Source organism: Herpailurus yagouaroundi, unplaced genomic scaffold (genome assembly GCF_014898765.1).
Source record: "Herpailurus yagouaroundi ecotype Mexico unplaced genomic scaffold, PumYag 159, whole genome shotgun sequence".
In the NCBI taxonomy this organism is placed as follows: domain Eukaryota; kingdom Metazoa; phylum Chordata; class Mammalia; order Carnivora; family Felidae; genus Herpailurus; species Herpailurus yagouaroundi.
The window spans coordinates 1,031,954-1,057,498 of record NW_024412400.1 but is presented as its reverse complement, the minus strand read 5'-3'; the positions used below and the strand labels follow the sequence as shown (position 1 = coordinate 1,057,498).

Genomic DNA, 25,545 nt, shown 5'->3' with positions numbered 1-25,545 from the left:
AGGGAGAGATGCTAACGTTGTCTTTGGGGGATGATGAAAATGTTCTGAAATTAGATAGTGGTGATAAACTCATGACACTATGAATATACTAAACGGTATTGAAGTGGACAATTTTAAAGGGTGAACTTTATGGCATGTGGATTATACGTCAATAAATCTACTTTAAAAATTCATTCCCTATATTAAAGGATCCAATGCTGATGTCTGCCTATGAGACTAGTCCCTTGTCCATCCCACTTTGAGTTAATCATGAACCCTGTTTTCTGTTGTACACACACATACCCTTACAAGGACCCTCTAATCCGTATAGATTATCCTCACTTGAAGATAGAGAATTTCACGAGACCAGTGGGGTTCAGAGGTGAGAAAGAAAATGTAGAATTCATCCACTATGCTAAAACCTGCGTAGGAGGCAGGGAGGTGTTAGGAAGGTCTTCGGTGGGTAAAAGGCTAATTATGGGTACAAGATAAGGCAAATAACAGGTAGTTGAAAGAAAACTGCATTGAAAATTAAGGAAAGACATGGAATTACTAAGTAAAACCATCAAGGATATGAAGTCTGGTGTCCTTTTGGAAAAGAAGTAACAGGAAATTAAGCTTAAAAAAACAAATGGCAGTAACGTTAACTTTTTTAATGTAAATCATAGAGAATCACAGAAAAGAATGCAATCAGAAATTATTTTGCAGAAGTTTAAAAAAACTTCAGTGAAAAGCCTGTCATCGAAGAATTTCTGGGTAGGTATTAGAGCAGAGCTTAGGGAAGAGTACACATGCAAGAATTAAAGTCTTGGATCATTGTTTTCTAAGTTTTGAGCTGTTTTGAGCATTTCCCCACAGCCCTAAATAATTATCTTAAGCCAGCTGTGTTCCGTTTGTGTTAATTCAGCTTCTTTTATTTCCCATTTGCCAAATTGTGTACATTAAGTTGTGTATATTAACATTAGTGTAATAAACGAGCAATTTACCATCTCTGAAAGAAGTCAACAGCCTGAAAGGCACTCATGGAAGTATATTTATAACAAACACCTGTGTTAATTTCCTTTCACAAGGAGCACAATAGCGCCCTCCTTGAGGCAGCACCTTTTGATAAAGTGAATAAGAAAGTGCTCATCACATCATTTATTTCTTGTTCTCATGTGCCAGAAAGCATGTGTTCCTTTCAATTAATATTGTTCCTTGTACAAAAGTTGTTTGACAGTAAATGTATTTTTGGAGGGCAGTACATTAGGTGAAATAATGTATGTGAAATTTGGATGAGGTTTAGGATAAAAACACTATTCATGACACCTTTCAAAAGATTTTATTCTGTAAAAGGGGCAGCCTTGGCAAAGATGGTGTAGGCGAGATGATGAATTCCTTGAGAGCAGAGTGTTTCTTTTGTTCAGCTTTGTGCAAACAGGTTTATTGAAGTCTTAACCCATTGAGTTAGAAACATGAAAAACATGTTTTTTTTTTCACTTTTTATCATACTTCATCCATTCTATGTCTAATCTTCCTTGCCTGAGCTTAATAACATCAGGGGCAGATGATATCTTGTTCCGGTCCCTTTTGGTGACTCATACTACTCCAATCCAGTTCAAAACTTAATGTCAGATCTGACTCAAATCACTTCTTCCCTCTCACAGCACAGTCTAGAGCTGGTTGCTGTAAGATTGCTTCATATCTCTCTTCTGGTACTACTCCTCTGGAGTTGAAAGGGAGGCAGGAGGGATGAGGAAGGTGGCATTTCTTAGAAAATAAGCTTTTTTTTTTTTTTTTAAGATCTTTATTTATGGAAAGACATCCCATGTCTTTGGGTCAGAAGATTTAATATTGTTAAGATAGCAGTATCCCCAAATTGATCTATAGATTCAGTGTAATCTCAGTCAGAATCCCAGCTGCTGGGTTTTTTTTTGTTTGTTTTTTTTTTTTTTGTTTTTTTTTGCAGAAACTGATAAGCTAATGCTAAAATGTATATGGAAATGCAAGGGATCCATAATAGCCAACAGTCTTCAGAAGGAAGAGCAAAGTTGGAAGGCTCACACTTCCTGATTTCCAAACTTTCTGCAAACATGCAATCATCAGGAGGGTGTGGTACTGACATACAGACATCTAGATCAGCAGAATAGAATTGGGAGCCCAGAAATAATCCATTACATTTATACTCAATTGATTTTCAACAAGAATGCCAAGACAATTCAATGGGGAAAGAACAGTCTTTTCAATGAACAGTGCTCAGGCAACTGGAAATGTAATCATTTCGGGGTGATGAAAACTTTCTATAAGTAGGCAATGGTGATGAACTCCATGAATATACTAAACACCAATGAATACTACACTTTAAATGGGAGAATTTTCTGGCTTGTGACTTATATCTCAACAAAACTACTTAAGAAGGATTAAATAGTTGGAAAAAATAGTTGGGTATTTATATAATGTAGAGTCAAATAAGGCCTTTCTAAGCATGTTACCAAGGTAAAAAGTATAACAAGAAAAGATTTATATACTTGATTATAAATTACTTTTATAATTTCTCTATAAAAATGCTATTAATAAACTTTGTTTCACCAGACACAGTATTAATAATATCCTTAATATATAGGGCACCTGGGTGGCTCAGTCAGTGAAGCATCTGACTCCTGATCATGATCATGGCCAGATCACGATCTCACAGTTCGTGGGTTTGAGCCCCACATCGGGCTCTGCGCTGACAATGAAGAGCTTGCTTGGGATTCTCTCTTTCCCTCTCTCTCTCGGCCCCTCCATTATTCTTTCTCTCTCTCCCTCTCTCTCTCTCTCTCTCTCTCTCTCTCTCAAAAAATAAATAAATAAACTTAAAAAAAGATTTAAAAAATAAAATTAAAAAAATTTTAAAATATATAAAAATGGTTAAAATCAGTAAGAAAATTATCAATACTTTAACAGAAATGTAGATAAAGAAAATGAGCAATTTACAAGATAAGAAATAGAACTGGCCAATAAACACATATAAAAATATTAATATTTACTGACAGTTCAAGAAGTGCTGATTAAAGCACAACAAAATGCCTCTCTCACCCAATGCATTGGTGAAGAGTTTTAAAAAGTATAATACCCATGGCTGGCGAATATATGGGAAAATAGGATTCTCATACCCTTCTGGTGGGAGTGTAACTTGGAATAATGGGGTTGAAGGCAATGTGGCAATATAAATCAAATGCTTAGGAACGTTAATATTTTGAGCAATTCCCTTTCTAGAATTACATTCCAAGAAATAATGCAAGAGGTATTCAAAAGAATATGTACAGGGTTATGTGTCCTTGTGAATTTTTGTGAAAAACTAGAAACAATCCCAGTGCCTAACAATAAGCGATTAGACCTAGCCATTACAACTGTTTGGGGAGGATACTAGAGTGAACATTCGTACCCAGAATCTGTTCTCTCTTCATTCCTAGAATCCCATGAAGCCCCACTATTCAGGAAAAGCTGATCTACCAACCCCTCGGACAGAACTTGGCTGAATGCATGATACCTAGGTAATCATGACAATACAGGTCAGTGAGATGCAAAGAACAGTTTACCAGGGTCTTTGGTGCAGCTTCTAGAAGCATCAACTCTTTCCCCGGCCTTTCGCACATTTGGATAGGAGCCCAGACCTTTGCAGTCATCTCCAACGTCTCTGAAGACGCAGCTGACACCAGGAAAGGGCAGAGAAGAGAGGATTACAGGGAAATGGAGCCGGAGCCATCAGATTTAGTCAGCCCTGAAGACCCTCTTCTGGGCTTAAAGCTATGACTCTATAAATTTGATTATCGTTTGAGCTGGATTGAGAGGGTTTTTTGGAATTTGCCACCATAGGTCACACGTGTAGGTTTACGCTGCCTCTTATTCACCCCTCAAAGTGGGGGGGGGGGTACAAATAACAACTGGCTTTCACTTTATTCGTGTCTTTAGAATACTCAGTGTGGGTCTCCTTTCTCCACCCCTGAATAACATCTCAGGCAAGCACTATAGATTTTTGGATGGGGATAGAATTCATAGGGTGTGTGGGTTTACCGGGATGAATCTCTAACTGGAAGTTAACATTATCTACATCAGGAAATGTTGGAACGGAGGTCCCTTGGGTTGAGGTCTCCAACAAACTACCAGTGCTTCTCGGGAGAGAGCCGACAGTGTCGTGGCAGCCAGGACATCTGGCCAACGTCAGGCAAGTGAGAACCGGTAACACAAATGCTGCCGGCCAGGTGAACACTCTCTACCATTTTCTTTATATTCTTCTGTTCCCCTGCTCTGAGTATGGAAGAGCCAAAAGATGGAGGGGACGGATGACCATGCTCACCGAAATCCCGCTGCCGGAACAGGCAGGGACTACTCAGAATGGGTGCCTGCCATAAGCAACCAGTGCGCAGGACTGACGGGAAAAAAACTGGCCTGCCTCTGACTTCACTCCATGGGCGTAGCGCTTGGATTTTTCTTCCTGATGTCTACAAATTCACAAATGGCAGTTTGCTCTGAGCAAAACAATTCAGTGAATTACAGCCCGAGGCACCAGGGATGATGGATGTTACTGTGGCCACACTGACTTTTATATTTTTTTAGATTAACTCCATGAGGCACAGTGATCACAGACTCTGTAATGCCTGTTTGAATTAGAAAAATCTTCCAACAATCATTTTCTTTTTACCAGTCAGTATACAGCGATCAGAGAGACATTTTTTTTTTTTTAAATCTCATGCAACGATTCCGATAAAAGGAAAGGGCTTTCAGTCTCTACGGGTAACAGTTAAAGCCTAAAGGGCAAGGCCTTCCTTTCCATCTTTTTATCAGCATTTTTGTAAACAAAACCTTAGATGGGAATATACTCATCCAAAAATAAATGAAACTTTCCATTCTGAGAATGATGAGGTGCAACTCACAGAAGCGTGACAATCGTGAGGATTCCTTCTCCTCCTGCTCTTCTCCAAGGAGTTCCACTGACTTTTTGCAACTTCCGGTTTTTATTTTATTTTAATTATTTTTCTTTTTTAAAAATGGTTATTTTATTTTTGAGAGAGTGCGCGCGCGTGCGCGTCCAGGGGAGGGGCAGAGAGAGAGGGACAGAGGATCCTCAACCGGCTCTGCGGACTCCGCATCGAGTCTCAGAAACCGCAAGATCACAACCTGAGCCAAAGTCAGACGCTTAACTGACGGAGCCACCCAGGCGCCCGTATTTTAATTTTTAAAACTCAGGACAGAGATGCCCAGAAATAAAGTCTAGAAATAGAAGTGATCCCAACGATCCACAAGCCTGAAGACGGTGGGGGCAATAAAGCCATAAACTGTGCATTTCCCAAACTGTGTCCATAAAGCAGAGGATTCGATTGCCATTGGCCCATGTTGGATCCAAAATGGGAGTTGTTTTGTAGGAGCATGCAGTAGGTTTTAGTGGTTTCGAGCTTCTCTGTATCCATTTCTCTTTCTTATCCGCCCCTTCGTTACCTTCATTATGATTACCTTTCAGCCACTGCATAAGGTCTCGTGGGACTATCGCTGAAGTTCTCCTCCTTCCACTACCCCCTCTGCCCAGCTAAAGGGAAAGCAGTCGACCCAAGTCAAAGCAATTTCCTTGCTCCCTCCTTAAATCCGAATCTTGAGCTGAGGAATAAAGAAACTGAAAACTAGTTTCATTCCATCCGACTGGTAGGACTGGTCGATTCTGCTTGCTACGAGGTGGCTGCTAAGGATGTCTTTCCAGGCTCTGACCTCATTAGAGGCTGACCTCATTACCCAGTCTCCCTTGAACCCTATTGCCCTTGGGTTCCTTTAGGTCCATTTTTCTTCCTGCTTAAGATGGCTCAAGGGAGTTACTGTGATTGAAGCCAAAGGACCGAACTGATGTAGAGAGTGTCAGTGCCTCACAAATCCCATCTTTGAAAGTAGCTATGTTTTTTATTTACTGTGTGGAAACATTGAAAGCTTTCAACATATTACATAGCCCTTAGTTCTTTCCTGTAAGATGTGTATTCAATCTGAGTAGTCTGATGTTTCTTCCTAGGGTTATAAATAAGTATTTTGTATTTGTATTTTGAGTTTTCTTCCATCTCCTTTGCCTACCACCCCCCTTTTCATCCAGGCAAAAGCATACAACAGTTGCTATTTAAATAGTCCTTGGAAATAATATGAAATAATTAACAATAGTACAACTTATTTTGGAAATATTAGTTTTAAAACTTCCCTTTTGAGAATTTGATCAAGGCTAATATATCTTAAATAAAGGTGTATTTTTAAAGCCCATGGGAAAGGATAGGTCATCAAGGCCCACGAAGCTAATACACAAGCTAATAAACTATTCAAACAGCTCTAAGGTCACAAAGTCAGTCATCAAAGAAAGGGCAATAGCACAGATCAATACATTGTGATGTCTTTTGACAATGGACATGAACATCTATAGGAAATTGCAATCACATGGATGAATGTTGTATGAAAGAAGCCAGATACCAAAGCTCACATTCTTAATGAAGCTGTTTATGCAAAGTTAAGACCAGGCAAAACGAAACTATGGTGTTAAAACTTAAGAGAGGAGTTAACTTTAGAGATTTGGAGCAATGATTGAGTGGCATACAAGGGAGGTTTTGGGAACGTAGAAATGTTCCATTTCTTGACCCTTGTGATAATAACATGAATGTTCACTGTATAATAAAGCTTTGGGCTAGTTGTTTTGTGTACTTTTCTATATGTATATTTTGCTGGAAAAAGGGTTTTAAAATGAAAAGGCAATGTCCTTTTTGTTTTTTGTGGGGTTTTTTTTTTTTTTTTTTTTGTTTTTAAAAAAAAATCTTTTCCTTCTAGCATGGTGATTCTTAGGGCAGTTTATTACAGAAAAGGCAAGACACTTCTCTTTATTTACTTCTCTTCTGCCTCCCTTTTCATTTACCTTTCCTTCTATCAACACCTTCTAAACACATATTGCTTCTGCTCAAGAACAGAGTATGAGTCACTAGTAAAATCCATAGGATCTACTGTTGGACTATAGCTCCAACTCTGAGAATTCAATTTACTAGCTTAACGTTTATTATTTTGTTCAAATCGTTATAGGTAAAGCTGGGTAATGGTCTCTTTGTGAGCAACATAGGGAACTGATTGCTATGAGAAATTTTTACTTTTATATTTCCCAACTCAGGGATATTTAATTATACAAGTATAAAGAGATTCTAGTATGTGCTTTTAGTGTTACATATTTAACCGTTTTTTTTTTTGTTTGTTTTTCAATACATTTAAAAATTTATATCAATGTAATTTTAAGTCATTTATTTTTTTTTTCAACGTGTTTTATTTATTTTTGGGACAGAGAGAGACAGAGCATGAACGGGGGAGGGGCAGAGAGAGAGGGAGACACAGAATCGGAAACAGGCTCCAGGCTCCGAGCCATCAGCCCAGAGCCTGACGCGGGGCTCGAACTCACGGACCGCGAGATCGTGACCTGGCTGAAGTCGGACGTTTAACCGACTGCGCCATCCAGGCGCCCCTAAGTCATTTATATTTTAAAGAAGCCATAATTTAAAACAACACTGTATTTCTTTCGTAGACTCAATGTTTTTTAATTCAAATCCTGATATGTTATTCACAGTGCAAACACCGGTTTTGAATTAAACCTGTATTTTGAGCACTGACGAATAATTCAAAAGGAAATATTTAACATCTCTTTGTTTTCTTTCTTTCAAGAGAAAAAAAAAGTCTTACACTTGAGTAAAGGCTAAATTGCAGTGATAATTCAAACTATTAAAGGAAAAGTTTAAGAACTGAAGTTGCATGGAGGCTGAAATATCTTATTTGGGGTTTAGGAGATCAAACTGGTAACTAAACCTGGCAATCAATATTCTGTAAGTTGTAAAAATGGCTAAACATTTATGCAAGATACCTAAATTCTCTTTTGCTTTGGAATTCAACTGAAATCCTGTATATTTTACCTAGAGTGATAATTGCTTTGTTTTCATTTTTTTTTTTTGACCAAATAAATTACCGTTATGCTGATGAGATAGGAGGAGAAAAAAAAAAAAAGAGGTTATAGCTGCATATCTTTATATCTATTTATATATCCATCTGTCATGGATATTAGTCTGTTTATCTATCTATCTATCTATCTATCATAATCAAAGCATATTTTTAGCTTATTTTTAAATGAAATTCTGGGGCCTAAATCTGGAGATTTAGATTGGGAGATTTGTAGTTAAGAGCCTAAACTTTCTAGCCTAAACTTTGGTGGTATTTTTCATAATGTTTCTATGACTGGACCAACTTGATTTCCAAGTTTCCAATTAGGGTGAAAAATAATCCATTTGATCCAGTCCTCAGAAGTGGAACTGGATAAAAAGAGTGGGTTCAGCATTCTTATAATTAAATGGCCCAAGTGAATAGCTGATTTACAAATTTGGTTGATAACTGAGGTCTCAGCTGTTCTAATTTACTGAGTAGAGCATTACTTGGATGGGTTGACTGGCAATGGGAACAGAGCCCCTGCTGGTGACAGTTGCCTTATGGCTTTAAATTACACTTTTGGCTGGTAACTCGGTGGTTATTACCCTACACTAAGAAGGCCAAAAAAGCTAGTCTTGTCAATTTCATAAGAGCTACATTACTCTTTTCAACTGGAAGCAAATCTACACCATTACTAGAAACACAATCCCGAGATCGCCTTAGCTATGGGAGGAGGGGGCATGTGGTGGGATAGCCATTTATCAACCCGTCACCACCTCATGGGACAGTCACCACCAACATAGGGCATATGATACAAAGAGAGAAAAGTACTCTTGGCTCTTGCTACCGGTTCTCTGTAGAGTTGTGGTAGGTAACAGAACCTCTCTATTCCCTGATTTCCCATTTGTTTCATGGAAATAATATTAACTGTTAAGAATGATGGAAAGATCAATCGGCTTAATCAGGTAGCATTTTTAATTCCTTGCAGGTGGTACTTACACCTGAGCTGTAACTCCATCAACAAGCAGGGTTTATTTGGTCCTCACAGTATATAGATTACAGCATAGTTCTAAGTACTTCTGGGAATTATAAAGGAAGTGGAGAACATATCTCTATTCTCCAGGAACTATTATACTTCAGGTGAGATAGGATCACCCCCAGTGAAAACTGGCAAGCACATTAACAGAAATATAGCCAACTGCAGCTGCTGACAAGTACCCTGATGTTCCTGCAATGGTCTGTGACCAGATTTCTATGTGGAGAATTGGACGCTCTGCTGGATGCCAGGAAGGAAAACAAGGCTTATAGGATGGGTTCGCTAAGAGGGTATAATCGTTTTGGTAGATCATTTCAGCATAATCACATGCTACACTGTAATTTTTGTTTGAAAGGTTTTATTGCACAGAAAAACTGTTTATGATAAAAAATGATAGACTCAATCTGGTAAAACTACATGTGTTGATTATCATTAAAATGATCACTTTTAATATACAACTTTCCCCCCCAACGAGAATTGCACATATGCACGTAAACGATGGTTTAAATGTCTAGTTTTGGGAGACTGGCGAGTTAATGCAAAAGTAGCAGATAGCAATATACATACTGGATATGCTACTGAACTTGAAAGATATTTCATAATAATCCATTTCCCCTGCGGCAAGTGAAGAAATTAGTTGACCCTTGAACAAGTTGGGGTTAGGGGTACTGACCTCCTGCACAGTTAAAATTCATGTACAACTTTTGGCTCCCCCCCAAATTCAACTACAAATAACCTATTGTTGGTCAGAAGCCTTACTGATAATATAAACAGTTATATACATAACACGTATTTTGTACGTCACACGGATTATATACTCTGTTCCTAGAAAAAGCTAGAGAAAAGAAAATGTTAAGAAAATCATAAGGAAAACATGTTTATGTATTTATTGAAAAAAATCTGCATATAAGTGGGCCCACTCAGTTCAAGCCTATATTGTTTAAGGGTCAAAGTTACATTAAATCCGAGGCTACACTTAAGGGGAGGATAGCTAAGCAATACCTTCAAATCTCAAAGGAGAAGAGTTATGCAAAGAAATGCCCTAAATTTGGCTATTAAGTGTATACTCATCAGCACAGCTAAAAAAAAGTCTTCATAAATTGATCTGTAGTATCTTGATATTAAAACAAAATAAAAATCCAGAGCCGGTTATATTATCTAACTGAAATTCTTAAAGCTCAAATATCTGTCACGGAGCTACAGGTGTTTTTTTCTGTTGCGTGCCTACCCGGATTGCCTATTCCATTACTTTTTCCTAGAGTGTCCCTTTTTCTCCTGCAAAATTTCCTCAATCATCTGGATTGTGCTTACATGGGGGTGTTCACTTTGTGGTAATTATTATGACTTGTACTATATACCTCAGCTTAAAAGAAAACAAGCCTTATTTGAGACTCACTTCCATGAATCATTACTATACCTGCTTGATTTAATAATCAGATCTCTACCTTTTAAGTGTTTAAATATGCTTATGTATACCTTGACCATTACACAAAGTTGTTATAATTTTGTCATGTTTCTTGTGTAGTTTTAGTTTACTTGGGTTTATTCATTTTCTTAGGAAACCTCAATTTCTTCACCTGCCACCTCCTTTGTAACTCGCCTATGTTACAGTATAGTAGGCAATGGAGTGTTGATAAACCGGATCTTAAACAAACAAACAAACAAACAAAAAACCAAAAAGCCCTGATTTCACATGATTGCCAATTTCTGTGGCATAAATAGTCCCCATTTTCAAAGTTCCAAGGTTTCACATCCAGCTCAAAAATTCCTGAATATTTAACAATAGACTAACCAACTGATAAGAGCCGGCTGGCTCCAGCCATGTACGTAAGCAATAAGGTTACTGCTGGTTTTGCAGTGACTTAGAACAGCGTTTCCACTAACTGCTCATTCACTCATACCACCACAAAATTCTTCCAGCTGTGGGCATAGACAATCAACGTATTTCTGTGTAGAATCAATGATGGGTAAAAACTGTTCCCTCTGTGCATCCCCGCAGAGCTGAAGCTAAATAAGCCAATTTGCTGAATTACTTAGAACCAAGTATTTATTGCACCACAAACAGATATTTTCCACTTGTCAGAAAATGTAACAGAGCCAAGATACCAGTTGCTGTTTGCTTTCTGCCACAAGTGCCGACTAAATGGAATGGATATTCAATAAGCTGTATTAAACTGAAGGATGCATTTGCAAAATGGTGAGGGGGGTGAATAAAGAGGCAACATTAATGTCAGAGGCAATTATGGGTATGAACACTTCTTGCTACTGTATAAGCCTGCCCCTGCTACACATGCTCGGGGGCATAAATAAAGACTACGTAGAAGGGTTTTGCTCTCAGAAGTTCAAACACATAAAGGCAACTGACATTTTCAATGTCAACATTTTGGAGGGCATTCTCCTGATTTATGAGGATGCTTAATATTTCAGCATGCGCCGATAAGAAAAACACAACCAGAAGGAAAATAAGGGTTAAAAGATCTGAAATATGGTAGGAAAAAATGTTTTAAGAAACACCGATTCTACTGAAAATAAAAACCTAGGTTTCTTCTATTATAATCAAGTGACACGGAAGGTGGAGGAAAGAAACACCGTTAAGCTTCGCTCCCCAAATCACAGGACTTCAAATTTCCTGGGGCCAGGGGAAGCCATGACTGGAAATTGAATGCCAGCCCCTGTGGCATTTTCCTTTCCCCTCTTTTCCCTGTCTCCACCTTCACTGGCACTGGAATCTGAAACTGGACAATCATGCCCAATGACTTCTTTTCTCTGAGTCTGGGCTTTCTAAGGAGTCATAAAAATATGAGAAGGACATCAGAATCGGAGGCGGTACTAGTTTGGGGATTATGTTCCGGCTCATAACTCTCTGATTTTTGATCAAATGTTGATGGGGAGATTTGGCCCTGCTGCACTTCTGGATACTGCCCTACACATCTCCTTCCTAGTGCCGGAACCACTATGAACCATGGTGACAGAGGAGACAGCATCTTGCAGGTCTCACTCTATCTCACTCGTGATCTTTCTCTCTCTTATACATGCATGCATGTGCTAATCTTACCTCGCACATCTGTCCTCTCCCTACCTTTCAGATTCCTTTCCTCATTTGTAGTGCTGCATGCTGAGAGTAGATTTCCTAAGGAAAGTTTTCCCACCGTGACTTGGCTTCTATAATCAGAGTGTAAAACCCACCAAGTTATAACCTTTTCACTTGTCAACACCTAAGCCAAATGCCACGCTTATCATTAAATACAAATGAAAACAAGTGTCACAATTTGGCTTCTGCAGGAAGCAGTCTCTGAGACAGGGTTTAATGTTCCAGGAGTGCCCTGGTGATCAACATCCATGGAAAGGAGGAGGTCAGTGAGACTGGGAAGAAGTCGAGCTATGATGCAGGCTTGACCACAGCCACAAAGAGTTCTGGAGTTTAACAGGCTCAGCTGAATCATCCCATTTTGGGTAGAAATGGTTGGTCCTTTGTAGTCCTACCTCCAGCCATCATTAGATAGGACTTTTACTTAGAGTGGCATGACCTTGGTGAGGTGGCTCTTTGTAGGTAAAGTGTTCCCTGAAAGGACTGAAAGCTGTTCCACTGAAACTCTCACAGCAGCTGGGATAAGAAGCCCTTCCTTGAAAGGGGGTTTAAGCACCACACCTTCATATCCACCCCTGCAAGTCTCCTTACCCTGAAAAATGTCTACCATTGTTCACCCATCATATGCCCTTCGTAAGAGCACAAGAGACTACTGAGCAGTATGTCAAAAACTATCTGTGGTACCATCTGTCCCGGAGCCATTAGATAGCCATCAGAAATAAACAAACAGCACCCCTGACCCAAACCTCTTTCCTTACACAAATATTAACTCAAAATGAATCATGGACTTAATGTAACATGAAAACCATGAAACTTTTAGAAAAGGACAAAGGAGAAAATCTTGGGGAGCTCAGGTTAGGCAAAGAGTTCTTAGACAACATCAAAGCATAAGCCCTCAAAACAATCAATACATTGGATTTCATTAAATTAAAATCTCTGTTCTGAAATAGCCCATGTGAGGAGGATGAGAAGACAAACTGCATATGAGAGAAAATATTTGCAGACCATATATCTGACAAAGGACCAGCATCTAGAGAACATAATAAGTTCTTAAAACTCAACAGTTAGAAAATGGGCAAGACACATGAACAGACATTTCATTGAAAAGGATACATGGATGGCAGATAAGCATGGGAAAAGTTGCTCAGGATCACTAGTCATCAGGGAAATGCAAATTAAAACCACAATGGGACATCACTATACACCTATCAGAATGGCTAAAATAAAAACAGAGATACCACCAAATGCCGGTGAGGGTGTGCAGAAACTAGATCAGTTACGTTTTGCTGGTGGGAACAAAAAATGGTACAGACACTCTGGAAGAGTCTGGCAGCTTCTTAAAAAACTAAACATGCAACTGTGACTTGGCAATCGCATTGTCATTTATCCCAGAAAAATGAAAACTTCAGTTCACACAAAAACCTGTGCATGAATTTTTATGGTAGATTTATTTGTAAGGTTCAAACTGGAAACAACCCAGATGTCCTTCAATAGGTGAATGGTTAAACAAGCGGTGGTATATCCAACCATGGAATAGTATTCAGCTATACAAAGGAGCAAGCTACTAACACATTTGACAACTTCAATAAATCTCCAGGGAGTTATGCCGAGAGAAACAAGTCAATCTCAAAAGGCTACCTATTGTATGATTCCACTTACAAAAGTTTCTTGAAGGGACAAAACCATAGAGGCAAGTTAGTCGTTAACCAGAGGTTAAGGATGGAGGGGTGTGGTGTGTGTGCAGGAGGGAAGTGGGTGTGGCTACAAAACGGCAACACAAGGGACCCTTGTGATGATGGAAATGTCCTATGTCTTATTTACGTCAGTGTTAATATCCTGGTTGTGACGTTGAACTACAGTTTTGCATCATGTTACCACAAGGGAAAACTGTTTGTAAAGGATGCATGGGATCGCACCATATTCTTTCCACTGCATGTAAACCTGCAATTACCTCAAAACAAAAAGTGAAAAAAACGGTTTAAAAAGTCTTGAACTCAATAAATCAACTACTTAATTTCCTCTATGAAATAGCAGCGTCACACATTGGTGAGGTAAAGCGTTATCCCTGTGGGATGCAGAGGTGATTCAACTGCCTATTGCTATATAACAAACGACCTCAAAATATAGTGGCTTGAAACAACCGTTATTTTGTTTTTACCGTTCTCTGTCAGGAACTTAAGCTCGTCTGGGCAGATATTTTAATCCACGTGTTGTCGGTTGGTGTCATTCACTTGGGGGCATTCAGTAGCAGAGGCTGGGCCAGAAGTCTTAAGAAGTCTGGTGCCGCATGGTCAGCCGAGTTTCCTCACAGCGTGGTGGTCACGGGGTAGTCGGACTTTCGAGAGGAATTAACACGAATTGGTAAACACTGAAGCCACAGATCTCTTAAGTCCCAGACTCGGAAGTTACAGCATCATTTCTGAAACATTTTATTGGTCCTGACAAATCTCAGCTCAGACCGAAGGGGAGAGAAAATAGCCTCCAACTTTCAGTGTGAGAAGGAGTAAAGAATTTATGACCATCTTACCCCACCCTTGGGGGAGATTGTTTAATTCTTCAAAAAAAAAAAAAATGTTTCTATGTAGGAAGTTTTTAAGAATTATATATCCACATTAAAAAATTTTTTTTAACGTTTATTCATTTTTGAGAGACAGAGGCAGAGTATGAGCGGGGAAAGGGCAGAGAAAGAGAGGGAGACACAGAATCTGAAGCAGGCTCCAGCCTCTCAGCTGCCAGCACAAAGTGCAACGTGGGGCTCGAACTCATGAACTGCGAGATCATGACCTGAGCCGAAGTCGGACGCTCAACAGACTGAGCCACCCAGGGACCCCTATTCACGTTTTTAAAAATAAATATTGAGTTGTTCAAGTTTCTTTTTTTCTTAAAGGGTTTTGACACCATTATTTTAATTTAATTTAATTTAATTTAATTTAATTTAATTTAATTTAATTTAATTCAAGTTTCTTATTTTATCCTGTCAGTTTTTGTTGTTATGTTCTCTAACTTAAGATAAAATCTTGTCTATTTTATCTAAGTTGTCAAATTCATTGGCATAAAGCTGTTTGTAATACCGCCTCATTATCATCCTAATGTTGGTAGGATCTGTAGTCACATCCTCTTTCCCAAATCTGTAGCCTTCATTTCTATTTTTGTTTTTTTTTCTTGATTAGTTAGCTAGGAGTTTATCAATTTTATTAATCTCAAAGAACCACCTTTTGGCTCATATTTCAAGGATTTTGCTTTTTTTACATATCGTATGTTCTGGAGAGCTTTCCAAATTAGTGAATACAGATTTACCTCATTTTTATTAATTGCTGTCAAGGCATTTCATATTATGGGGGTATCAGAATTTATTTAATCATGGGCATTCTTATTTCGTTTTCTTTTTCTTCTCTTTCTTTTCTTCTTCTTCTTCTCCTTCGTCTTACTATTAAAATACTGAAACATCCTTTTATGTATCTCTATACACACATGAGAGGGGCTGGGCTTCCAGAAATTAAATTGCTTGGTCAGAAGGTATATTCATTTTACATTTTTTAAACAGGTCACTTCCAAACTGTTTTCCAAACGGCTGTATCAATTGGCACTCCCATGGACTGGGTGGAAGTATTCCCCATCGACCCAGGTTCTTGCCAATATTTAGTACCATGAACCTTTTTTAGTTATGTCATCATGGTTTGAATTTCCATTCTCTTGATCCCAGATGAGTATAGGCATCTTGTGTCTGTTCATGACTTGAGAGTTTTTTGAGAAGGATTTTAAAAATCTATTTTATATTTTTTTATTATTTAACTCTTCTTTATATATTGAAGACATTAAACCCAGGTCTGTTTCAACTTTTTGCATTGCGTTTCATTGCGTGCCTTTTTTTTTTTTCCCACACAGAAACTTTAAATTTTGATGTGGTTATATTACTTGCTCTTTTCCTTTATGGCCTGGCATTTGTATCTTGCTAAAGAAGGCCTTTTATCTGCTTTTGAAGAGTTCAACTGACATTCATTGGCTACTCAGAGTCTCTTGTCTCTGGAGGGCAATTCTACCGCTGAGTTCTAGAATCCCTCCCTTAGGTGACCATGGCCCGCTTCCGCCACCCCACCATGGTAGAGCTCTTGATCCCTCGTCCTTCATACCAAATTTTGACATCTGTAACAGCTTGCTCCCTCATCCATCCCCTCCCTCTATACACACCTTGAAAACAACTTGGGACCATAGGACACCAGAAGGAATATAGAAAATCATCCAGTTTCAAACTCTCATTTTCATAGATAAGGAGTATACAATCTAGACCTTGCTGTCCAACATGGTAGCCATTGGCTACATGTGGGTTTTTAAGTTTAAGTTAATTAAAGTAAAAAACTCAGTCACACAAACCAAATTTTAAATGCTCTATAGCTACACGTGCCTCATGGCTACTTTACTGGACAGTTAAGATTTAGACTGTTTCCCAAAAAAATAAATAAATAAATAAATAAATAAATAAAAAAGATTTAGACTGTTTCCATCACTGCAGAAAGTTCTAGTGGCTGCTCTAGAGCTTTGTTATTTAAAGGGCCGTGTGCTGACCCATATAGCAAGACCAGAGGCATCACTGGGAGCTGATTAGAAATACAGAATCGCGGGGTGCCTGGGTGGCTCAGTCGGTTAAGCTTCTGACTTCAGCTCAGGTGATGATCTCACAGCTTGTGAGTTCAAGCCCTGCATCAGACTCTGTGCTTACAGCTCAGAGCCTCCAGCCTGCTTCAGATTCTGTGTCTCCCTCTCTCTGTTCCTCCCCCACTTGCGCTCTCTCTCTCAAAAATAAATAAACATTAAAAAAAAAAAGAGAGAGAATCTCAATTAATAATCAGGCCACATACCAGACCTACAGAATTGGAATCTGCAATTAAAAAATATCCCCCAGGAAGTTTGCATGCAGGTTAGAGTCTAAGAAGCCCTAATCATGTGATTTTTTTTTCCCTTAAGGTCAAAACAGCTGATGTCCAGGCCCTTCCCTTGACCCAGGCACCATTTCCCTTACTATCCTATGTCCTTCTTATTATCTCCCTACCATACTCACTTTCTCACTTTGTTTAATTACAGCACTTTATAAACATGTATAAGTCAGCAAGGCCATTGGGGCCCTCGGAAAACCCTCCATGCCTCAGCCTCACTCTGGTTTGCTAGTGCCTGCTTGGCAGACTTTGGAGAAAGATCCAGGTTCCTGTGATAGCATTTTCCCTAAAGAGAAAAAAAAAAAAAAAATCCCTGCTAGGGGGTGGGGTGGGCTAGAAATTAAAGCCCACCTTGGAACCAGTGGGGCACCAGTCATCAACCTGTATGGTACATTTAGTCGTGGTGATATAACGGCTGCATTTAGTTTTTCAGATGCCACAGCTGGGGAATAGCATTCAGAACAGGCCACGTACTTGCCTTAAAAATGTCACACCTGACTATCTGATTGGACAAAGCAGGGGCTGGTGATCTAACATAAACATGCTTGCTCAAGGTTAAGTGGTTAGTGGGTCACCAAAAGGAAGTGGATTTGGAAATAGGGCACCAGGTTGTCCTGGAACGTTGGGAGATCTGCTCTCAGACATTTTCAATACATTGTTTCTCAGCTCCTAAAACAGAGTGGACACACAGCAGGCACACAGTAGATAAGGATGGATGAAAAATTCTTCTCTACCTACAGGTCTTCCAACTGGACTAAGAATTAAATTTACATGAGACAGACTGGCAGGAGAAAAAAAATCCAACATTTTATTACAGAGGCCAAATCATGAAATTGAGGCCTAAAGAAATGACCAAAGCAGGAAGGTTTTATACTTTCCAGACGGAGACAACAGATCTGCGAAGAATTGACAGGATATAGAAAACCTAACTTTGGAAGCTTCAATTAGTAAGGAATTCTAAACAGAATGTGGGCTGGGGTAGTAAATTAGTAAAAAGTAGCAAGGGTTGTTTATAAAGCCTTCTTGGCTCTACATTTCTGGTGATAAGGATGGCTCCTTATCTCCTGATACAAAGAGGGTACCTTTCACGTGGCGATTGATTTCCTGTTTTCAGGGGACAGAGGAGGGTCTGAGTGTCCTTCCTACACAGGTGGTCTCTTAAGTAACGTATTTGAAATAATCAACACGCCAAAGTAGCACATTTGGGGCAGCGTGCCCTCGGCCCCTGCAATACGGACAGGTGTAATCACAATCCCAGACAGTATCTGATGGCTACAGGCTTGAAAACAGCTCAGGCATGTTTACATCTACGTTAGTGATTCCCCGTCAAGAGCTCCACTGACTCTACACCCCTCCAGTGTGTCCAGAGCGCGGGGCTAAGCGGAGTTGCTGGTTCTGGCAGCGCCTGGACCGGTCCCTGCACGGCAGTGATTCCCGACGGAGCGTCCCGAGTCACCCTTTCCCCTTACCTACCCACCTGGAGGGAAGGGCTGGCGGAAGGCCAGAGTCCCCTCCATTTCTGCAGTTCCGTGCGCCTTTGCAGCATCTATCGGATACTATCTTGGCTCTTCCAGGGAAGGTGACGCGCCTCAGTCCCAAGGCACTGACAGAATGCCTGCCCAGTGCCCAGCACGGACAGTTAATACCAGCGTTTGATGCATTCACAAAGTCATTACTGAAAGCGGTTACTACCAGACGCTGCCAGGCGAGCCTCACCAGCGCTTCTGTGGACAGCCCCGCCCAGCGCCCATCCCGGGTCACACCGGACCGGGGGACGCATGCGCAGCTGGTGGGTGTAGGCGGGGATGGCCGGGCGCGCGCTCGCGCGCGGCCGCGTCGTGTGAGTGGGAGGGCGACGCATGCGCGGGCGGCGGTGGCCTTAAGGGCGGCGGCAGCGCCGGGTGTCTCAGTCGGCCAGTCAGCCGGCTGGGAGGCGCGGTCCGGCGCTCGCGCGGCGACGACGACGACGACGGCTATGGCGGCGGAGGAGGAGGAGGTGGACTCGGCGGACACCTGCGAGAGGTGAGTGCGGCGGGGACTTCGTGGGGTTCGGGAACGCGCCCCCCGCGAGGGCCGGGACCGGGCCGGGCGACATCACAGAGGACTCGCACCCCGCCTGGTCTCTCCGTCGTCCGGCCCGGCGTGAGACCGCGCTGCGCCCCGAGGAGACGCCCCGGCCTAGCTGTGCCCCTGGAGGGCGCCCATCGGCGCCGACCCGGCTGCGCCGGAGGCCGCTGGACCCCCCGCACCGAGAGGCCGCCGCGATGCGGCGTAAGCGTCCCTGCGGCGCTGGCGGCGGGGTGGCCCGGCACCCACACAACCGGGCCCGTCGGCCTGGGTGTCTCCTCTGACCCCGCCTGCCCGAGGGCGGCCGGCGGGCGGTGACCGGCCGTCCCCGCACCTGCCTCGCGCCGCGGGAAACGACTGTGGCTCTCCGCTCGCTTGGGACTGCCGTTCCGCCTGGAGGTGCGGTCGGGACTGAGCCTCCGGAGCCGGGAGGAAGGGGCGGTGCTTCCCTGGGGCCGTCGGAGGAGCACCCACGGTTTCCCGAGGAGCTGCGGGAGGTGGCGGGGGTCGGGGGCCGAGGGGAGGAGCCCAGCGAGGGAGAGCGGCTTGGGGGCGTGGCTACATGGCTGGGTTTCCGGAAGCGTTTAATTCGTCGATACTTAGGAGAAAGTTAACAGGTAGCGAGGTCAAAATTAACAGCCTTTCTTTTTTTTTTTTTTAAGTTTATTTATTTTTGAGACAGAGAGAGACAGAGTATGAACGGGGGAGGGGCAGAGAGAGAGGGAGACACAGAATCCGAAACAGGCTCCAGGCTCCGAGCTGTCAGCACGGAGCCCGGCGCGGGGCTCGAACTCACAAAACCACAAGATCGTGACCTGAGCCGAAGTCGGACGCTCAACCGACTGAGCCACCCGGGCGCCCCCAAAATTAACAACCTTTCAAGCAGGGGTCTTTGCTTCTGAGTGTCGTGGCCTTGCCGGAGGCGTGCGTGCGCGCGTCCGAGGACGTGCGTCTGTAGAAAACTTCGTGGAAGTGGAGGGAGGGCAGATGTCCAGCGTGAAACCCGATCAGTGAGCATAGTAAGTTTTCCACCTGTAACGAACTTCATGCCCTTGACCGCAATTAATTCGCGGAAAAATTAAATTACGAATATTATTGCTGTCTATTTCAAGGGTAGTACTTTCTTTTGGAAAATAAACTTTTGTGCTTACCTACACACACACACACACACACACACACACACACATATATACATATATATATATATATTTTTTTTAAGTTTACTTATTTATTTTGAAAGAATGAGAGAGAGCGCAGGGGAGGGGCAAAGGCGGGGGGTGGAGAGAGAGAACCCCAGGCCGGCTCTGGCTGTCAGCACAGAGCTGGACACAGGGCTGGAGCCCACGAACCCTGAGATCCCGACCTGAGCCAGGAGTCCGAGGCTTAACCAACTGAGCCCCCCGGGGCCCCATCCCTATATATATATTTACTATTTTGATAGCAGTTCTGCTTCAGATGTCTAGACAAAGTTGCATGCGACACGTAACCTAAAAGAAGATCACGTGGAGTACCGTGAAGACAGGTGTATTTGGAAAGATGCGGGTGGGGGGCAGTTTTGAATATTAGAAACTGGGTTCTTCCCACGAAGTGCGTTTACAGTATCAGTGGGCCCGTTGTTTTGGTTTGTTGATGAACTTCCTGTTGAGGTAAGATGCGGCATGCCCTCACGTGGACACGAGTAGGAGCCTGATTGGTAGCTTGATCCCCTCTAGTTTGTTGCAACATTTCTTGCTCCTTCTGAAACTGTGTTTAGGTGGACTTTCTGGTCTCCGTGTTGTGGTGGGGCCTGAGACTCTAGGACAGGACTGTGAAAGGAATTGGCGGCTGGGGCGATGTCCGCAGATCAGTGGGCACAGACTCTGAAGAATCGTAGGGAGCTGACCAGCCACAGTCCCACACAGAAGCGGGCCTCCTGGGTACTCCTGGCGCTGTACTTGAGCAGGGTCCAGTGTCCAGACTAGGGTGGCCTTCTGAACTTTGCCAAGCAGGCGATCAACCACCTGCTCCTGCTAGGCGTTGCCTGAACGTGCTCATATTCAAGCTAAGGTAAACCCTGTGTGCGCAGTATTACTGTTCGTTTTTCATTTGGAACTGCACCTGAGAGGGGGACCGGCACCCCATTAGCAAGCGGCAGAGCTGGGTTGGGGCCCAGGTGTCTTGACTTAGTTTAAACCACGTTTCTGCTGCCTCTCAGTGGGACTGGGACTCAGGCAGGAGCTTGGTTCTTGTTTCTTTTGCTCTACTGACACTTTGTTATTTAATCCTTGCATTGACGCCCAGAACTGTCCCAAGAGCCAGTGTTGGTTGCCGGGAAAACACAAATCTTGGATGGAGTTTTCTAAGGCATTTCAGGTTTAGATGGAGAATGGACATTAACAAAGGAAACAACCATAAAATGGTTTAGGAAGGCTTTTTTGGCGCTTAACGATTCTTGGTTTTTTTCTGTGACTTACATAGGTAGCCATGCCTGGACACCCTTTGGCTTTCAACATCTAACCCCTTTCCTTGCAATGTAGTTGAGAAAGCTAAACGTAACAGGAGCGGGGTGGACTTCTGCGAATTGCTGCACGGGTCTCACACAGAATGATTATGTGTCAGTGGAGTTGAGTTGAGGGGAAAACCGCCCCGGAGTGGCTCAGCTGCAGGGTGGACAGAACAGGTGGTTTGCAGTGGTGTGTTGGAGCCGCCCTGTGCCGGCAGCTTTTGGCAGCTTGAAATCAGCCATGGTGGCAGTATTCACGCCACGGAAACCATCACATGCTGTAAATACAGGATTGTTTTTTCTCCCTCTCTCCTCCAGTGGGTTTACCAGCCTCCTGTTGGATTTACATCAGAATTTGACTGTAGTTCTTTGCCGTGCAGATAGGATAGTGGATTTCTCTATCTTTTAAAACGCTGCTAAGATCAGTGACTTCTCTCCGTTGCCATCTCCCTTTCCCAAATCCTTGCCACCCAGCTTCTTAAAAATCATAACATTTCTGCATGACACATCCCAGTGGGTTTTTATTTTTCTGGGTACTTAATCTTTCTGAGGTCTTGAGTTTTCAGTGTTTGAAATTCTTACCAGACCTTGTAGCTCTTAAGACATTTTGCTTTGTGCCTTACCTCAGACCAGTAGTCACTTTTATTAGGTTCTTTTCTTTTCCCCGTTCTTTATTTAAAAAAAAAATTATTGTTTATTTATTTTTGAGAGACACAGAGGCAGAGCGTGAGTGGGGGAGGGGCGGAGAGAAAGGGAGACACGGAATCTGAGCTGTCAGCACAGAGCCCGACGTGGGGCTCGAACTCACAAACCACGAGATCGTGACCTGAGCCGAAGTCGGATGTTCAGCGAACTGAGTCAGCCAGGCGCTCCTTTCCCGTTCTTTAAATGTCGTAATTCTCCAAGACCGTCTCTTCATCTTTCATCTTTGGTCTTGTAGTTCCACTCATCCTTGACGTGTCTCTTTTGTGGAGAGAACCGAGATGTCAGCCTCATGCTGGTGCCCTCTTCCGTGTTCTAGTGATGTTTCTAACTGTGTGCCAGATGCTTGCAACTCATTCCTTAAGTGTAACGTGTCCAGACTAGGATCTCATTTTCACCTTTCTTCCCCTGAACTAAACAACACCGAAAGTCCGGTTCTTCTCCTTGACTTCCTTATTTTCCTTAGGGCGCTTCCGTGCTCCTGGTCATCCGGATTCAGAACTGTGGCCTGGTCTTTGACTGCCCCCTTCCATCCATCTTCTTTGCCCTGAATACCAGATCTACCAAGCCCAGCCGATTGCAAGTACATCCGCTTTCCGTTTCCAGTGTCACTGGGGAACCACCTGGCCTAAATCCTTCTTACTCCCTTTCCCGGATCATAGCAGGCTTTAGCAACACGTTTTGTTCCTATGCTTTCAACATAGCTTATTTCATTAGTTACTTTTATCTCCCCAGCAGACACCGTCTTGTTTGCAGTGTAGCCACACACAGTGGCTTTATTACAACTACTCAGCCTGACTTCAAGCCCTTTGCAACAGTGTGGCTCTTATATGTCTTTGGAGTCTTATTTCCTCCTGTTGCTCTGGGCTCTCGTCTTTGGTTGTTTCCTAAACCTGTTCCTTACCTCTGTTTCCTCCCTTGGCTTGGTTCACACTGTTGTCTGTGACCCAAAACAGATTGGAGTCTCCCTTCCCTAAAGGTCTGTGGTGTTTTCCTTGATGGTGCTTCTACCCTGTTTTCTAGTATAGTTGTCTTGTATATTTGTTTTGTCAGCTCATTGAGGACAAACCTTTGTCACACTCAGATGTCTGGTAGAGCCTGATGGGGTTTTGTAAATAGTAAGCTTCAATTAATGTTTATTGAATTAAATACTTCAATATTATGAACTTATGCCGACACAAACATTAAGAAAAAAACCCTAGTAATTGATTTTATATTTTGCAGATTTATAACTTGATGTTTTTACATCTTAAGATATTCAAAGAACCTCAAAAGATACATTCATAAGAATTCAAAGTTTGAATTTGACTAGGATAACAATAAGATCCTGAACTTGAGTTATATTGAGGAGGTTGGGAATATGGTTCTATTTCTTGACCTTGGACGAACCAACTCATACTTCATTGTTTTGCCTGTTCTCCAAAATGCCAGTCACAGACCAGCAAATGGAGATTTTAGTGCTGTGACAAAGAATTTAACAAAAGATTGTGCAGTCCCAGGATGGTCCGCTTAATAAAAACAACACTGGATAGTACGTTTGAGAATTACAGATGACTCTGAACGGAGTCACCTGTAATTCCCCACCCCTGGTTGTGAATCAGAAAGAATTGTGCGGCAAGATGATTTTATTAAAGTTATTATTGGGGCACCTGGGTGGCTCAGTCGGCTGAGCAGCTGACTTGGGCTCAGGCCATGATCTTGCAGTTCACGAGTTTAAGCCCTGAGTCAGGCTCTTTGCTGACAGCTCGGAGCCTGGAGCCTGCTTCGGATTCTGTGTCTCCCTCTCTCTCTGCCCCTCCCCCACTGGCACTCTATCTGTCAAAAATAAATAAACACTAAAAAAAATTGTCTAAATTATTATTCAGTTTGGTCTAGGATTTTTAGTTTATCTAGTAGATAAACTTATTTTAAAGCTTTTTAAAAAAATTTTAAATGTTTTTTACTTATTTTTGAGAGAGACAGACAGACAGACAGAACATGAGTGAGGGAGGGGCAGAGAGAGGGAGATGTAGACTCTGAAGCAGGCTCCAGGCTCTGAGCCCTCAGCCCAGAGCCCAGCGCGGGGCTCCAGTTTGTGAACTCCAAGATCATGACTTGAGCTGAAGTCAGTCACTCAGCCAACTGAGCCACCCAGGTGCCCCTAGATAAACTTATTTTAGAACTAACATGAAATGTCCCTTAGATTTGTTAAGCAGCGTAAATCTAAAAGTACACCTGTAGTTCTATTTAAGTATGTTTGGTGCTGTGTCTGACTCCAGAATGGTGTTTACTGTGTGAAAAAAGGTAGGAGACAATTGGGGGAAAGTATCACCAGCACCTGACTATGTCTAAAATACTGATTGTCCAGCTCTAGGTCGGTCTTTAAAAGTTAGATGTTAAAAATATAGGGGGTAAAAAGTGAAAGAATGTGAATTAATATATTAAAATATGTCAGAGGGGCTTGGATGGTCATTGATCTAATGGTTAGTGATAATTTGAATCATGTAAGTATTATTTATTTAAAATGAAAGGGCGTGTTAGTCGCCTAAGTTACGGTTATATGAGACCTAATTCTTTTTGTTTCCTCTTTTCCAAGAATAGGATTTAGAAAACCATTACCCAGGAAAGAAGGCCTTTATTTGCAGAAGGGTCGTAATGTCCAACTTGAAAGTTTTTAATCATTCACTGGGTGAGGAATTATTTTAGAGGAATATGTATAGTCATACCTCAAATTTGGATATTTGCAAAAGAAGCAAAACCTCATAGTTTCTCTAAATGAGGTACAACACTGTGCTTTAGAGTAGGATAGAGAGCGGTAATAAACAGCTTTTCTCTCTGGACAGCACCAGTATAGAGATGGAAAGTCATATTAACCAAAATTGTAATATAATGAAATCCTCTTTACTTATAACCTAATTAGAACTGTTATTTAAGTGGCCAACAGTGTGTGGAAATTGGCCAGCCTTCTGTATGTTTTCTTCAGAAAACGTTGAAACCTGTTTCACAATATTTATAGATTGTGCAATTCAGGTTTGGTAATACTATAGATAGATGTCTTAGAGAACAAAACAGGGATTACCAGGAAACTTAAATGTTGATGGCAATAGGGTATAAATACTTTGTTAATGATATTCGAAAAATTAGGTAGAAAGTTAAGGTAAAAAATGTAGTGTTTTATCTCTCAAACTCAGGATACTTAAAATCAGATTCTTAAGTTAATAAACTCTATTGATACGTTAAGCATATCTTTGTCTTAGAGTTGCCACCTCTCCTGCAGTCTTTCAAATTCTTTTTTTCTTTTCCTTCCTTCCTTCCTTCCTTCCTTCCTTCCTTCCTTCCTTCCTTCCTT

At 41.9% G+C, this 25,545-nt stretch overlaps 1 protein-coding gene and 1 long non-coding RNA gene across 3 annotated transcripts in view; one reads left to right on the top strand and one right to left on the bottom strand.

Moving 5' to 3' along the window:
* Positions 1 to 18,753, bottom strand: part of LOC121033413 (uncharacterized) — a 34,009-nt gene extending 15,256 nt beyond the window's left edge. The window contains exon 1 of the long non-coding RNA XR_005791881.1: positions 18,444 to 18,753. This is a non-coding gene — a long non-coding RNA (uncharacterized LOC121033413). The remainder of the gene's footprint in view (positions 1 to 18,443) is intronic.
* A 74-nt stretch (positions 18,754 to 18,827) lies between these two features.
* Positions 18,828 to 25,545, top strand: part of ABHD5 (abhydrolase domain containing 5, lysophosphatidic acid acyltransferase) — a 32,128-nt gene continuing 25,410 nt past the window's right edge. The window contains exon 1 of one of the 2 annotated variants that reach the window (XM_040479604.1): positions 18,828 to 18,988. In XM_040479604.1, the coding sequence (XP_040335538.1) occupies positions 18,942 to 18,988 (47 nt within the window). In that variant the 5' untranslated portion in view covers positions 18,828 to 18,941. The remainder of the gene's footprint in view (positions 18,989 to 25,545) is intronic. The other variant, XM_040479603.1, reaches the window with a different exon arrangement.